We start from the raw sequence: 16,991 nt of genomic DNA, 5'->3' as shown, positions 1-16,991 counted from the left end.
CCTCACAGAAACATATTGCAACAATTAAATGAAGTCTTAATCACATTGAGATGACAAATGGTAGTGCAGGTGACTTGGTCAGCCTTTAAATCATAACTTTATCAAAGAAGCAACACAAAAACACGCAGTTTTGGGCCAATAAATACTTGGCATTGCTTAGATTTTTACAGCTCTCACAACAAATGCACATGTTTTTGCTTAAAGTAATAAAAATATAAATAAATTGCATGCTTAGCATGATCTTGAAAGGCAAGTTAAGCATTTGTACCTTTACTCTGTTGTAAAAACACACCATTTAAGGCCCCTGTGAAGTAATCCCTTAAACAGGCCCATGCAAGGGAGATAACCCAATCATAGCATAAATAATTGGGGCTGACATATTGAGGAAATACCCCTGATATGACACTAATGATTGCCTAAAAATTGACATCTGAGATAAATATTAACCCATATTTCTTGGAAACAGAAAAAGTAAAACTTCTAGTAAGCTCAGATCATTGTTAAAAGGCATACAACAATGTGAGGCACTTGCAAGAGTCACTTCTTCACAATAACTTTTTATTTGCTTATATATATCATCAGTTGAATTGCGCACAATGGCGAAAAGTAAGTTATGGCGCAGTTATAGATTAAACAAAGCACGCAGGACATTTCGGTATAGACCAGGAAACACATTCCGACAAACATGCCAACATTTACCTAGCCCACTGAAGATGTCGTTTTACCTTCAGTAACTGCAACGGAGTGTCTTTCCGCTGACAAGGCTGTTGACGTAATTTAGTTCTTCTCCAGGGACTATCTTGCCTTACAAGCAAACGACTAAAACCTGAAATAAATGACATTCCACACTGATTTCAATGCGAAAGCATGCACAATGTTAACATGGAAACAATGTTAACAAGATTGTTACCAGGCGATAGGTCCTTAACCGTACTAAATTCTGCCCAAACGGCCATTTTGAATCATTGCTTTGATTGGATTCTTATATTGTTTGCTATAATTTTTGTCATTATATGAATATAAAGCCCTTCTTCACCACAGAGTAGTAAGTTGTCCATACCGGCTACAAATTGAGCACATTCTTCATACAGAACTGTTTGAGAATTGCAGAAACCAGTAAACATGATTCCGAATTACCTCCCTTGATTTACGAACAGTATTGGTCATACAATAGTGTTATGGGCAAACACTCTGTTAAAAAACAAAACCTTAGGAATATATAATTAAGCAAAAGCATGTTTCATGGGTGTTTGATCATTTTGGAAATTTGTCGTTTTACCTTAAGGTGGCAAACTACAGTTTTTTTAGTCTCGGCCAATCGCGTACACAAGCAGGAGCGAACCAATGTCTGGAAACTGGTCACCTCGCAAATCTGAAAATAAACCAAGCACATTGCCAGAATGGTTGAGGCTGTGCCTTCTGAAAAATCAGTAACATTCAAATCAAATGAGTTGGGGCAAAATGTTTTAGTATTGATTATTTCAAATCAAAACATCAGAATTATGTGTGTTTTCGAGCCTTTTTAAGCCAGTTTCAACAACAAACTGCCACTTTCCTGCAGAAGCAAGGTGCCTGGAAACCATGTTTTTACATTGGTAACTTACCAAGTACTAAACAGCAATGGAGAAAATTGGGGGTCAAAGGATTAGATTTTTTGTAATAGTTCAATGTCCGTACGCCCTTTCAAATTTCCAACAGAAATACTGACCGGAGCCAGCATTACACCTGTTTTCGAATTGCATTAATTCTACTTCCTGTATGCAGCTATAGTTAAAATACCAATGTTTTGGTAACTTACAAACATCCAAGAAAAATCACCACAACTCAAACCTGACATTCATTATTATTAAGACACTCAAAATGGTGCTTACTTGAGCAATGTTCTCTTTATTTAGAAATTTGACCGGGGCCAATTCGCATTGGTGGCTAAAAAGTGTGGTGTGCAGCCTTAAGGGCAAGCAAAGTCTTAGAACTGCAAAATATGGACTTGTTTTCTTGAAATTTGGACAAAAACAAGCAAATATAATACATTTTTGACCAAGTCTGAAGGCTTGTTTGTTATTTATAAAGCGTTTAATCCGACCCCTGTTTTCCCTTTTTTTTCTATGCCATTTTCAGGGTCATTGTAGAAGTCATGGTAGTGAAAAGCTACCTCACAGAAACATATTGCAACAATTAAATGAAGTCTTAATCACATTGAGATGACAAATGGTAGTGCAGGTGACTTGGTCAGCCTTTAAATCATAACTTTATCAAAGAAGCAACACAAAAACACGCAGTTTTGGGCCAATAAATACTTGGCATTGCTTAGATTTTTACAGCTCTCACAACAAATGCACATGTTTTTGCTTAAAGTAATAAAAATATAAATAAATTGCATGCTTAGCATGATCTTGAAAGGCAAGTTAAGCATTTGTACCTTTAATCTGTTGTAAAAACACACCATTTAAGGCCCCTGTGAAGTAATCCCTTAAACAGGCCCATGCAAGGGAGATAACCCAATCATAGCATAAATAATTGGGGCTGACATATTGAGGAAATACCCCTGATATGACACTAATGATTGCCTAAAAATTGACATCTGAGATAAATATTAACCCATATTTCTTGGAAACAGAAAAAGTAAAACTTCTAGTAAGCTCAGATCATTGTTAAAAGGCATACAACAATGTGAGGCACTTGCAAGAGTCACTTCTTCACAATAACTTTTTATTTGCTTATATATATCATCAGTTGAATTGCGCACAATGGCGAAAAGTAAGTTATGGCGCAGTTATAGATTAAACAAAGCACGCAGGACATTTCGGTATAGACCAGGAAACACATTCCGACAAACATGCCAACATTTACCTAGCCCACTGACGATGTCGTTTTACCTTCAGTAACTGCAACGGAGTGTCTTTCCGCTGACAAGGCTGTTGACGTAATTTAGTTCTTCTCCAGGGACTATCTTGCCTTACAAGCAAACGACTAAAACCTGAAATAAATGACATTCCACACTGATTTCAATGCGAAAGCATGCACAATGTTAACATGGAAACAATGTTAACAAGATTGTTACCAGGCGATAGGTCCTTAACCGTACTAAATTCTGCCCAAACGGCCATTTTGAATCATTGCTTTGATTGGATTCTTATATTGTTTGCTATAATTTTTGTCATTATATGAATATAAAGCCCTTCTTCACCACAGAGTAGTAAGTTGTCCATACCGGCTACAAATTGAGCACATTCTTCATACAGAACTGTTTGAGAATTGCAGAAACCAGTAAACATGATTCCGAATTACCTCCCTTGATTTACGAACAGTATTGGTCATACAATAGTGTTATGGGCAAACACTCTGTTAAAAAACAAAACCTTAGGAATATATAATTAAGCAAAAGCATGTTTCATGGGTGTTTGATCATTTTGGAAATTTGTCGTTTTACCTTAAGGGCAAGCAAAGTCTTAGAACTGCAAAATATGGACTTGTTTTCTTGAAATTTGGACAAAAACAAGCAAATATAATACATTTTTGACCAAGTCTGAAGGCTTGTTTGTTATTTATAAAGCGTTTAATCCGACCCCTGTTTTCCCTTTTTTTTCTATGCCATTTTCAGGGTCATTGTAGAAGTCATGGTAGTGAAAAGCTACCTCACAGAAACATATTGCAACAATTAAATGAAGTCTTAATCACATTGAGATGACAAATGGTAGTGCAGGTGACTTGGTCAGCCTTTAAATCATAACTTTATCAAAGAAGCAACACAAAAACACGCAGTTTTGGGCCAATAAATACTTGGCATTGCTTAGATTTTTACAGCTCTCACAACAAATGCACATGTTTTTGCTTAAAGTAATAAAAATATAAATAAATTGCATGCTTAGCATGATCTTGAAAGGCAAGTTAAGCATTTGTACCTTTAATCTGTTGTAAAAACACACCATTTAAGGCCCCTGTGAAGTAATCCCTTAAACAGGCCCATGCAAGGGAGATAACCCAATCATAGCATAAATAATTGGGGCTGACATATTGAGGAAATACCCCTGATATGACACTAATGATTGCCTAAAAATTGACATCTGAGATAAATATTAACCCATATTTCTTGGAAACAGAAAAAGTAAAACTTCTAGTAAGCTCAGATCATTGTTAAAAGGCATACAACAATGTGAGGCACTTGCAAGAGTCACTTCTTCACAATAACTTTTTATTTGCTTATATATATCATCAGTTGAATTGCGCACAATGGCGAAAAGTAAGTTATGGCGCAGTTATAGATTAAACAAAGCACGCAGGACATTTCGGTATAGACCAGGAAACACATTCCGACAAACATGCCAACATTTACCTAGCCCACTGACGATGTCGTTTTACCTTCAGTAACTGCAACGGAGTGTCTTTCCGCTGACAAGGCTGTTGACGTAATTTAGTTCTTCTCCAGGGACTATCTTGCCTTACAAGCAAACGACTAAAACCTGAAATAAATGACATTCCACACTGATTTCAATGCGAAAGCATGCACAATGTTAACATGGAAACAATGTTAACAAGATTGTTACCAGGCGATAGGTCCTTAACCGTACTAAATTCTGCCCAAACGGCCATTTTGAATCATTGCTTTGATTGGATTCTTATATTGTTTGCTATAATTTTTGTCATTATATGAATATAAAGCCCTTCTTCACCACAGAGTAGTAAGTTGTCCATACCGGCTACAAATTGAGCACATTCTTCATACAGAACTGTTTGAGAATTGCAGAAACCAGTAAACATGATTCCGAATTACCTCCCTTGATTTACGAACAGTATTGGTCATACAATAGTGTTATGGGCAAACACTCTGTTAAAAAACAAAACCTTAGGAATATATAATTAAGCAAAAGCATGTTTCATGGGTGTTTGATCATTTTGGAAATTTGTCGTTTTACCTTAAGGGCAAGCAAAGTCTTAGAACTGCAAAATATGGACTTGTTTTCTTGAAATTTGGACAAAAACAAGCAAATATAATACATTTTTGACCAAGTCTGAAGGCTTGTTTGTTATTTATAAAGCGTTTAATCCGACCCCTGTTTTCCCTTTTTTTTCTATGCCATTTTCAGGGTCATTGTAGAAGTCATGGTAGTGAAAAGCTACCTCACAGAAACATATTGCAACAATTAAATGAAGTCTTAATCACATTGAGATGACAAATGGTAGTGCAGGTGACTTGGTCAGCCTTTAAATCATAACTTTATCAAAGAAGCAACACAAAAACACGCAGTTTTGGGCCAATAAATACTTGGCATTGCTTAGATTTTTACAGCTCTCACAACAAATGCACATGTTTTTGCTTAAAGTAATAAAAATATAAATAAATTGCATGCTTAGCATGATCTTGAAAGGCAAGTTAAGCATTTGTACCTTTAATCTGTTGTAAAAACACACCATTTAAGGCCCCTGTGAAGTAATCCCTTAAACAGGCCCATGCAAGGGAGATAACCCAATCATAGCATAAATAATTGGGGCTGACATATTGAGGAAATACCCCTGATATGACACTAATGATTGCCTAAAAATTGACATCTGAGATAAATATTAACCCATATTTCTTGGAAACAGAAAAAGTAAAACTTCTAGTAAGCTCAGATCATTGTTAAAAGGCATACAACAATGTGAGGCACTTGCAAGAGTCACTTCTTCACAATAACTTTTTATTTGCTTATATATATCATCAGTTGAATTGCGCACAATGGCGAAAAGTAAGTTATGGCGCAGTTATAGATTAAACAAAGCACGCAGGACATTTCGGTATAGACCAGGAAACACATTCCGACAAACATGCCAACATTTACCTAGCCCACTGAAGATGTCGTTTTACCTTCAGTAACTGCAACGGAGTGTCTTTCCGCTGACAAGGCTGTTGACGTAATTTAGTTCTTCTCCAGGGACTATCTTGCCTTACAAGCAAACGACTAAAACCTGAAATAAATGACATTCCACACTGATTTCAATGCGAAAGCATGCACAATGTTAACATGGAAACAATGTTAACAAGATTGTTACCAGGCGATAGGTCCTTAACCGTACTAAATTCTGCCCAAACGGCCATTTTGAATCATTGCTTTGATTGGATTCTTATATTGTTTGCTATAATTTTTGTCATTATATGAATATAAAGCCCTTCTTCACCACAGAGTAGTAAGTTGTCCATACCGGCTACAAATTGAGCACATTCTTCATACAGAACTGTTTGAGAATTGCAGAAACCAGTAAACATGATTCCGAATTACCTCCCTTGATTTACGAACAGTATTGGTCATACAATAGTGTTATGGGCAAACACTCTGTTAAAAAACAAAACCTTAGGAATATATAATTAAGCAAAAGCATGTTTCATGGGTGTTTGATCATTTTGGAAATTTGTCGTTTTACCTTAAGGTGGCACACTACAGTTTTTTTAGTCTCGGCCAATCGCGTACACAAGCAGGAGCGAACCAATGTCTGGAAACTGGTCACCTCGCAAATCTGAAAATAAACCAAGCACATTGCCAGAATGGTTGAGGCTGTGCCTTTTGAAAAATCAGTAACATTCAAATCAAATGAGTTGGGGCAAAATGTTTTAGTATTGATTATTTCAAATCAAAACATCAGAATTATGTGTGTTTCCGAGCCTTTTTAAGCCAGTTTCAACAACAAACTGCCACTTTCCTGCAGAAGCAAGGTGCCTGGAAACCATGTTTTTACATTGGTAACTTACCAAGTACTAAACAGCAATGGAGAAAATTGGGGGTCAAAGGATTAGATTTTTTGTAATAGTTCAATGTCCGTACGCCCTTTCAAATTTCCAACAGAAATACTGACCGGAGCCAGCATTACACCTGTTTTCGAATTGCATTAATTCTACTTCCTGTATGCAGCTATAGTTAAAATACCAATGTTTTGGTAACTTACAAACATCCAAGAAAAATCACCACAACTCAAACCTGACATTCATTATTATTAAGACACTCAAAATGGTGCTTACTTGAGCAATGTTCTCTTTATTTAGAAATTTGACCGGGGCCAATTCGCATTGGTGGCTAAAAAGTGTGGTGTGCAGCCTTAAGGGCAAGCAAAGTCTTAGAACTGCAAAATATGGACTTGTTTTCTTGAAATTTGGACAAAAACAAGCAAATATAATACATTTTTGACCAAGTCTGAAGGCTTGTTTGTTATTTATAAAGCGTTTAATCCGACCCCTGTTTTCCCTTTTTTTTCTATGCCATTTTCAGGGTCATTGTAGAAGTCATGGTAGTGAAAAGCTACCTCACAGAAACATATTGCAACAATTAAATGAAGTCTTAATCACATTGAGATGACAAATGGTAGTGCAGGTGACTTGGTCAGCCTTTAAATCATAACTTTATCAAAGAAGCAACACAAAAACACGCAGTTTTGGGCCAATAAATACTTGGCATTGCTTAGATTTTTACAGCTCTCACAACAAATGCACATGTTTTTGCTTAAAGTAATAAAAATATAAATAAATTGCATGCTTAGCATGATCTTGAAAGGCAAGTTAAGCATTTGTACCTTTAATCTGTTGTAAAAACACACCATTTAAGGCCCCTGTGAAGTAATCCCTTAAACAGGCCCATGCAAGGGAGATAACCCAATCATAGCATAAATAATTGGGGCTGACATATTGAGGAAATACCCCTGATATGACACTAATGATTGCCTAAAAATTGACATCTGAGATAAATATTAACCCATATTTCTTGGAAACAGAAAAAGTAAAACTTCTAGTAAGCTCAGATCATTGTTAAAAGGCATACAACAATGTGAGGCACTTGCAAGAGTCACTTCTTCACAATAACTTTTTATTTGCTTATATATATCATCAGTTGAATTGCGCACAATGGCGAAAAGTAAGTTATGGCGCAGTTATAGATTAAACAAAGCACGCAGGACATTTCGGTATAGACCAGGAAACACATTCCGACAAACATGCCAACATTTACCTAGCCCACTGAAGATGTCGTTTTACCTTCAGTAACTGCAACGGAGTGTCTTTCCGCTGACAAGGCTGTTGACGTAATTTAGTTCTTCTCCAGGGACTATCTTGCCTTACAAGCAAACGACTAAAACCTGAAATAAATGACATTCCACACTGATTTCAATGCGAAAGCATGCACAATGTTAACATGGAAACAATGTTAACAAGATTGTTACCAGGCGATAGGTCCTTAACTGTACTAAATTCTGCCCAAACGGCCATTTTGAATCATTGCTTTGATTGGATTCTTATATTGTTTGCTATAATTTTTGTCATTATATGAATATAAAGCCCTTCTTCACCACAGAGTAGTAAGTTGTCCATACCGGCTACAAATTGAGCACATTCTTCATACAGAACTGTTTGAGAATTGCAGAAACCAGTAAACATGATTCCGAATTACCTCCCTTGATTTACGAACAGTATTGGTCATACAATAGTGTTATGGGCAAACACTCTGTTAAAAAACAAAACCTTAGGAATATATAATTAAGCAAAAGCATGTTTCATGGGTGTTTGATCATTTTGGAAATTTGTCGTTTTACCTTAAGGGCAAGCAAAGTCTTAGAACTGCAAAATATGGACTTGTTTTCTTGAAATTTGGACAAAAACAAGCAAATATAATACATTTTTGACCAAGTCTGAAGGCTTGTTTGTTATTTATAAAGCGTTTAATCCGACCCCTGTTTTCCCCTTTTTTTCTATGCCATTTTCAGGGTCATTGTAGAAGTCATGGTAGTGAAAAGCTACCTCACAGAAACATATTGCAACAATTAAATGAAGTCTTAATCACATTGAGATGACAAATGGTAGTGCAGGTGACTTGGTCAGCCTTTAAATCATAACTTTATCAAAGAAGCAACACAAAAACACGCAGTTTTGGGCCAATAAATACTTGGCATTGCTTAGATTTTTACAGCTCTCACAACAAATGCACATGTTTTTGCTTAAAGTAATAAAAATATATATAAATTGCATGCTTAGCATGATCTTGAAAGGCAAGTTAAGCATTTGTACCTTTAATCTGTTGTAAAAACACACCATTTAAGGCCCCTGTGAAGTTATCCCTTAAACAGGCCCATGCAAGGGAGATAACCCAATCATAGCATAAATAATTGGGGCTGACATATTGAGGAAATACCCCTGATATGACACTAATGATTGCCTAAAAATTGACATCTGAGATAAATATTAACCCATATTTCTTGGAAACAGAAAAAGTAAAACTTCTAGTAAGCTCAGATCATTGTTAAAAGGCATACAACAATGTGAGGCACTTGCAAGAGTCACTTCTTCACAATAACTTTTTATTTGCTTATATATATCATCAGTTGAATTGCGCACAATGGCGAAAAGTAAGTTATGGCGCAGTTATAGATTAAACAAAGCACGCAGGACATTTCGGTATAGACCAGGAAACACATTCCGACAAACATGCCAACATTTACCTAGCCCACTGAAGATGTCGTTTTACCTTCAGTAACTGCAACGGAGTGTCTTTCCGCTGACAAGGCTGTTGACGTAATTTAGTTCTTCTCCAGGGACTATCTTGCCTTACAAGCAAACGACTAAAACCTGAAATAAATGATATTCCACACTGATTTCAATGCGAAAGCATGCACAATGTTAACATGGAAACAATGTTAACAAGATTGTTACCAGGCGATAGGTCCTTAACCGTACTAAATTCTGCCCAAACGGCCATTTTGAATCATTGCTTTGATTGGATTCTTATATTGTTTGCTATAATTTTTGTCATTATATGAATATAAAGCCCTTCTTCACCACAGAGTAGTAAGTTGTCCATACCGGCTACAAATTGAGCACATTCTTCATACAGAACTGTTTGAGAATTGCAGAAACCAGTAAACATGATTCCGAATTACCTCCCTTGATTTACGAACAGTATTGGTCATACAATAGTGTTATGGGCAAACACTCTGTTAAAAAACAAAACCTTAGGAATATATAATTAAGCAAAAGCATGTTTCATGGGTGTTTGATCATTTTGGAAATTTGTCGTTTTACCTTAAGGGCAAGCAAAGTCTTAGAACTGCAAAATATGGACTTGTTTTCTTGAAATTTGGACAAAAACAAGCAAATATAATACATTTTTGACCAAGTCTGAAGGCTTGTTTGTTATTTATAAAGCGTTTAATCCGACCCCTGTTTTCCCTTTTTTTTCTATGCCATTTTCAGGGTCATTGTAGAAGTCATGGTAGTGAAAAGCTACCTCACAGAAACATATTGCAACAATTAAATGAAGTCTTAATCACATTGAGATGACAAATGGTAGTGCAGGTGACTTGGTCAGCCTTTAAATCATAACTTTATCAAAGAAGCAACACAAAAACACGCAGTTTTGGGCCAATAAATACTTGGCATTGCTTAGATTTTTACAGCTCTCACAACAAATGCACATGTTTTTGCTTAAAGTAATAAAAATATAAATAAATTGCATGCTTAGCATGATCTTGAAAGGCAAGTTAAGCATTTGTACCTTTAATCTGTTGTAAAACACACCATTTAAGGCCCCTGTGAAGTAATCCCTTAAACAGGCCCATGCAAGGGAGATAACCCAATCATAGCATAAATAATTGGGGCTGACATATTGAGGAAATACCCCTGATATGACACTAATGATTGCCTAAAAATTGACATCTGAGATAAATATTAACCCATATTTCTTGGAAACAGAAAAAGTAAAACTTCTAGTAAGCTCAGATCATTGTTAAAAGGCATACAACAATGTGAGGCACTTGCAAGAGTCACTTCTTCACAATAACTTTTTATTTGCTTATATATATCATCAGTTTGAATTGCGCACAATGGCGAAAAGTAAGTTATGGCGCAGTTATAGATTAAACAAAGCACGCAGGACATTTCGGTATAGACCAGGAAACACATTCCGACAAACATGCCAACATTTACCTAGCCCACTGAAGATGTCGTTTACCTTCAGTAACTGCAACGGAGTGTCTTTCCGCTGACAAGGCTGTTGACGTAATTTAGTTCTTCTCCAGGGACTATCTTGCCTTACAATCAAACGACTAAAACCTGAAATAAATGACATTCCACCACTGATTTCAATGCGAAAGCATGCACAATGTTAACATGGAAACAATGTTAACAAGATTGTTACCAGGCGATAGGTCCTTAACCGTACTAAATTCTGCCCAAACGGCCATTTTGAATCATTGCTTTGATTGGATTCTTATATTGTTTGCTATAATTTTTGTCATTATATGAATATAAAGCCCTTCTTCACCACAGAGTAGTAAGTTGTCCATACCGGCTACAAATTGAGCACATTCTTCATACAGAACTGTTTGAGAATTGCAGAAACCAGTAAACATGATTCCGAATTACCTCCCTTGATTTACGAACAGTATTGGTCATACAATAGTGTTATGGGCAAACACTCTGTTAAAAAACAAAACCTTAGGAATATATAATTAAGCAAAAGCATGTTTCATGGGTGTTTGATCATTTTGGAAATTTGTCGTTTTACCTTAAGGTGGCACACTACAGTTTTTTTTAGTCTCGGCCAATCGCGTACACAAGCAGGAGCGAACAATGTCTGGAGACTGGTCACCTCGCAAATCTGAAATAAACCAAGCACATTGCCAGAATGGTTGAGGCTGTGCCTTCTGAAAATCAGTAACATTCAAATCAAATGAGTTGGGGCAAAATGTTTTAGTATTGATTATTTCAAATCAAAACATCAGAATTATGTGTGTTTCCGAGCCTTTTTAAGCCAGTTTCAACAACAAACTGCCACTTTCTGCAGAAGCAAGGTGCCTGGAAACCATGTTTTTACATTGGTAACTTACCAAGTACTAAACAGCAATGGAGAAAATTGGGGGTCAAAGGATTAGATTTTTTGTAATAGTTCAATGTCCGTACGCCCTTTCAAATTTCCAACAGAAATACTGACCGGAGCCAGCATTACACCTGTTTTCGAATTGCATTAATTCTACTTCCTGTATGCAGCTATAGTTAAAATACCAATGTTTTGGTAACTTACAAACATCCAAGAAAAAATCCCACAACTCAAACCTGACATTCATTATTATTAAGACACTCAAAATGGTGCTTACTTGAGCAATGTTTCTTTATTTAGAAATTGACCGGGGCCAATTCGCATTGGTGGCTAAAAAAGTGTGGTGTGCAGCCTAAGGGCAAGCAAACGTCCTTTAGAACTTGCAAAATATGGACTGTTTTCTTGAAATTTGGACAAAAACAAGCAAATATAATACATTTTTGACCAAGTCTGAAGGCTTGTTGTTTTTATTTATAAAGCGTTTAATCCGACCCCCTGTTTTCCCTTTTTTTTCTATGCCATTTTCAGGGTCATTGTAGAAGTCATGGTAGTGAAAGCTACCTCACAGAACATATTGCAACAATTAAATGAAGTCTTAATCACATTGAGATGACAACTGGTAGTGCAGGTGACTTGGTCAGCCTTTAAATCATACTTTATCAAAGAAAGCAACACAAAAACACGCAGTTTTGGGCCAATAAATACTTGGCATTGCTTAGATTTTTACAGCTCTCACAACAAATGCACATGTTTTTGCTTAAAGTAATAAAAATATAAATAAATTGCATGCTTAGCATGATCTTGAAAGGCAAGTTAAGCATTTGTACCTTTAATCTGTTGTAAAAACACACACCATTTAAGGCCCCTGTGAAGTAATCCTTAAACAAGGCCCATGCAAGGGAGATAACCCAATCATAGCATAAATAATTGGGGCTGACATATTGAGGAAATACCCCTGATTAGACACTAAATGATTGCCTAAAAATTGACATCTGAGCTAAATATTAACCCCATATTCTTGGAAACAGAAAAAGTAAAACTTCTAGTAGCTCAGATCATTGTTAAAAGGCATACAACAATGTGAGGCACTTGCAAGAGTCACTTCTTCACATAACTTTTTATTTGCTTATATATATCATCAGTTGAATGCGCACAATGGCGAAAAGTAAGTTATGGCGCAGTTATAGATTAAACAAAGCACGCAGGACATTTCGGTATAGACCAGGAAACACATTCCGACCAACATGCGCAACATTACCTAGCCCACTGAAGATGTCGTTTTACCTTCAGTAACTGCAACGGAGTGTCTTTCCGCTGACAAGGCTGTTGACGTAATTTAGTTCTTCTCCAGGGACTATCTTGCCTTACAAGCAAACGACTAAAACCTGAAATAAATGACATTCCACACTGATTTCAATGCGAAAGCATGCACAATGTTAACATGGAAACAATGTTAACAAGATTGTTACCAGGCGATGAGTCCTTAACCGTACTAAATTCTGCCCAAACGGCCATTTTGAATCATTGCTTTGATTGGATTCTTATATTGTTTGCTATCTTTGTCATTATATGAATATAAAGCCCTTCTTCACCAGAGTAGTAAGTTGTCCATACCGGCTACAAATTGAGCACATTCTTCATACAGAACTGTTTGAGAATTGCAGAAACCATAAACATGATTCCGAATTACCTCCTTGATTTACGAACAGTATTGGTCATACAATAGTGTTATGGGCAAACACTCTGTTAAAAACAAAACCTTAGGAATATATATTAAGCAAAAGCATGTTTCATGGGTGTTGGATCATTTTGGAAATTTGTCGTTTTACCTTAAAGGTGCCCACTACAGTTTTTTTTGTCTCGGCCAATCGCGTACACAAGCAGGAGCGAACCCAATGTCTGGAAACTGGGTCACCTCACGCAAATCTGAAAAATAAACCAAGCACATTGCCAGAATGTTGAGGCTGTGCCTTCTGAAAAATCAGGTAACATTCAAATCAAATGATTGGGGCAAAATGTTTTAGTAATTGATTATTTCAAATCAAAACATCAGAATTATGTGTGTTTCCGACCTTTTTAAGGCCAGTTTCAACAACAAAACTGCCCTTTCCTGCAGAAGCAAGGTGCCTGGAACCATGTTTTTACATTGGTAACTTACCAAGTACTAAACAGCAATGGAGAAAATTGGGGGTCAAAGGATTAGATTTTTTGTAATAGTTCAATGTCCTACGCCCTTTCAATTTCCAACGAACTACTGACCGGAGCCAGCATTACAACCTGTTTTCGAATTGCATTAATTCTACTTTCTGTATGCAGCTATAGTTAAAATACAAGTTTGGTAACTTACAAACATCCAAGAAAAATCACCACAACTCAAACCTGACATTCATTATTATTAAAGACACTCAAATGGTGCTTACTTGAGCATGTTCTCTTTTTAGAAATTTGACCGTGGCCAATTCGCATGGTGGCTAAAAGTGTGGTGTGCAGTGCCTAAGGGCAAGCAAAGTCTTTAGAACTGCAAAATATGGACTTGTTTTTTTTCTTTCTTGAAATTTGGACAAACAAGCAAATATAATACATTTTTGACCAAGTCTGAAGGCTTGTTTGTTATTTATAAAGCGTTTAAAAAAAATCCGACCCCTGTTTCCCTTTTTTTTTCTATGCCATTTTCAGGGTCATTGTAGAAGTCATGGTAGTGAAAAGCTACCTCACAGAAACATATTGCAACAATTAAATGAAGTCTAATAATCACATTGAGATGACAATGGTAGTGCAGGTGACTTGGTCAGCCTTTAAATCATAACTTTATCAAGAAGCAACACAAAAACACGCAGTTTTGGGCCAATAAAATACTTGGCATTGCTTAGATTTTTACAGCTCTCACACAAATGCACATGTTTTTGCTTAAAGTAATAAAAATATAAATAACTTGCATGCTTAGCATGATCTTGAAAGGCCAGTTAAGCATTTGTACCTTTATCTGTTGTAAAAACACACCATTTAAGGCCCCTGTGAAGTAATCCCTTAAACAGGCCCATGCAAGGAGATAACCCAATCATAGCATAAATAATTGGGGCTGGACTATTGAGGAAATACCCTGATATGACACTAATGATTGCCTAAAAATTGACATCTGAGATAAATATTAACCCATATTTCTTGGAAAACAGAAAAAGTAAAACTTCTAGTAAGCTCAGATCATTGTTAAAAGGCATACAACAATGTGAGGCACTTGCAAGAGTCACTTCTTCACAATAACTTTTTATTTGCTTATATATATCATCAGTTGAATTGCGCACATGGCGAAAAAGTAAGTTATGGCGCAGTTATAGATTAAACAAAGCACGCAGGACATTTCGGTATAGACCAGGAACACATTCCGACAAACATGCCAACATTTACCCTAGCCCACTGAAGATGTCGTTTTACCTTCAGTAACTGCAACGGAGTGTTTTCCTCCGCTGACAAGGCTGTTGACGTAATTTATTCTTCTCCAGGGACTATCTTGCCTTACAGCAAACGACTAAACCTGAAATAAATGCATTTCCACACTGATTTCAATGCGAAAGCTGCACAATGTTAACATGGACACAATGTTAACAAGATTGTTACCAAGGCGATAGGTCCTAACCGTACTAATTCTGCCCAAACGGCCATTTTGAATCATTGCTTTGATTGGATTCTTATATTGTTTGCTATAATTTTTGTCATTATTGAATATAAAGCCTTCTTCACCACAGAGTAGTAAGTTGTCCATACCGGCTACAAATTGAGCACATTCTTCATACAGAACTGTTTGAGAATTGCAAAACCAGTAAACATGATTCCGAATTACCTCCCTTGATTTACGAACAGTTTGGGTCATACAATAGTGTTATGGGCAAACACTCTTTGTTTAAAAAACAAAACCTTAGGATATATAAATTAAGCAAAAGCATGTTTCATGGGTGTTTGATCATTTTGGAAATTTGTCGTTTTACCTTAAGGGCAAGCAAGTCTTAGAACTGCAAAATATGACTTGTTTTCTTGAAATTTGGACAAAACCAGCAAATATATAATACATTTTTGACCAAGTCTGAAGGCTTGTTTGTTATTTATAAAGCGTTTTAATCCGACCCCTGTTTTTCCCTTTTTTTCTATGCCATTTTCAGGGTCATTGTAGAAGTCATGGTAGTGAAAAGCTACTCACAGAAACATATTGCAACAATTAAATGAAGTCTTAATCACATTGAGGATGACAAATGGTAGTGCAGGTGACTTGGTCAGCCTTTAAATCATAACTATCAAAGAAGCAAAACACAAAACACGCATGTTGGGCCAATAAATACTTGGCATTGCTTAGATTTTTACAGCTCTCACACAACAAATCGCACATGTTTTTGCTTAAGTAATAAAATATAATAAATTGCATGCTTAGAGCATGATCTTGAAAGGCAAGTTAAGCATTTGTACCTTTAATCTGTTGTAAAAACACACCATTTAGGCCCCTGTGAAGTAATCCCTTAAACAGGCCCATGCAAGGGAGATAACCCAATCATAGCATAAATAATTGGGGCTGACATATTGAGGAAATACCCCTGATATGACACTAATGATTGCCTAAAAATTGACATCTGAGATAAATATTAACCCATATTTCTTGGAAACAGAAAAAGTAAAACTTCTAGTAAGCTCAGATCATTGTTAAAAGGCATACAACAATGTGAGGCACTTGCAAGAGTCACTTCTTCACATACTTTTTATTTGCTTATATATAATCATCAGTTGAATTGCGCACAATGGCGACGAAGTAAGTATGGCGCAGGTATAGATTAACAAGCACGCAGGACTTTTCGGTATAGAACCAGGAAACACATTCCGACAAACATGCCAACATTTACCAGCCCACTGAAAGATGTCGTGTTACCTTCATTAACTGCAACGGAGTGTCTTTCCGCTGACAAGGCTGTTGACGTAATTTAGTCTTCCCCAGGACTATTCTTGCCTTACAAGCAAACGACTAAAACCTGAATAAATGACATTCCACACTGATTTCAATGCGAAAGCATGCACATGTTTAACATGGAAACAATGTTAACAAGATTGTTACCAGGCGATAGGTCCTTACCCTACTAAATTCTGCCCAAACGGCCATTTTGAATCATTGCTTTGATTGGATTCTTA

At 36.4% G+C, this 16,991-nt stretch overlaps 1 protein-coding gene and 1 long non-coding RNA gene across 4 annotated transcripts in view; both read right to left on the bottom strand.

Moving 5' to 3' along the window:
• Window positions 1-704: 704 nt before the first annotated feature.
• On the bottom strand, window positions 705-11,608 carry LOC127851619 (uncharacterized). Of its 3 annotated transcripts, XR_008035851.1 has the most exons (9): window positions 11,514-11,608; window positions 9,477-9,577; window positions 7,994-8,094; window positions 6,397-6,489; window positions 5,843-5,943; window positions 4,360-4,460; window positions 2,877-2,977; window positions 1,280-1,372; window positions 705-826 (listed from the first exon to the last, which is right to left on the bottom strand). It is a non-coding gene; the product is annotated as an uncharacterized LOC127851619 (long non-coding RNA). The 3 variants fall into 3 exon arrangements; XR_008035850.1 differs by lacking the exons at window positions 1,280-1,372; window positions 2,877-2,977; window positions 4,360-4,460; window positions 7,994-8,094 and having other exon boundaries at window positions 5,817-5,943; XR_008035852.1 differs by lacking the exons at window positions 1,280-1,372; window positions 2,877-2,977; window positions 4,360-4,460; window positions 9,477-9,577 and having other exon boundaries at window positions 5,817-5,943.
• Window positions 11,609-13,736: 2,128 nt separating this feature from the next.
• LOC127849907 (potassium voltage-gated channel subfamily H member 2-like) overlaps window positions 13,737-16,991 on the bottom strand; it is a 9,669-nt gene continuing 6,414 nt past the window's right edge. The window contains exon 4 of the mRNA XM_052382658.1: window positions 13,737-13,751. Coding sequence (XP_052238618.1) covers window positions 13,737-13,751 — 15 coding nt within the window. The remainder of the gene's footprint in view (window positions 13,752-16,991) is intronic.

This window comes from Dreissena polymorpha, chromosome 11 (assembly GCF_020536995.1).
Source record: "Dreissena polymorpha isolate Duluth1 chromosome 11, UMN_Dpol_1.0, whole genome shotgun sequence".
Classification (NCBI taxonomy): Eukaryota; Metazoa; Mollusca; class Bivalvia; order Myida; family Dreissenidae; genus Dreissena; species Dreissena polymorpha.
This window is presented reverse-complemented; position numbering and strand designations above follow the sequence as displayed.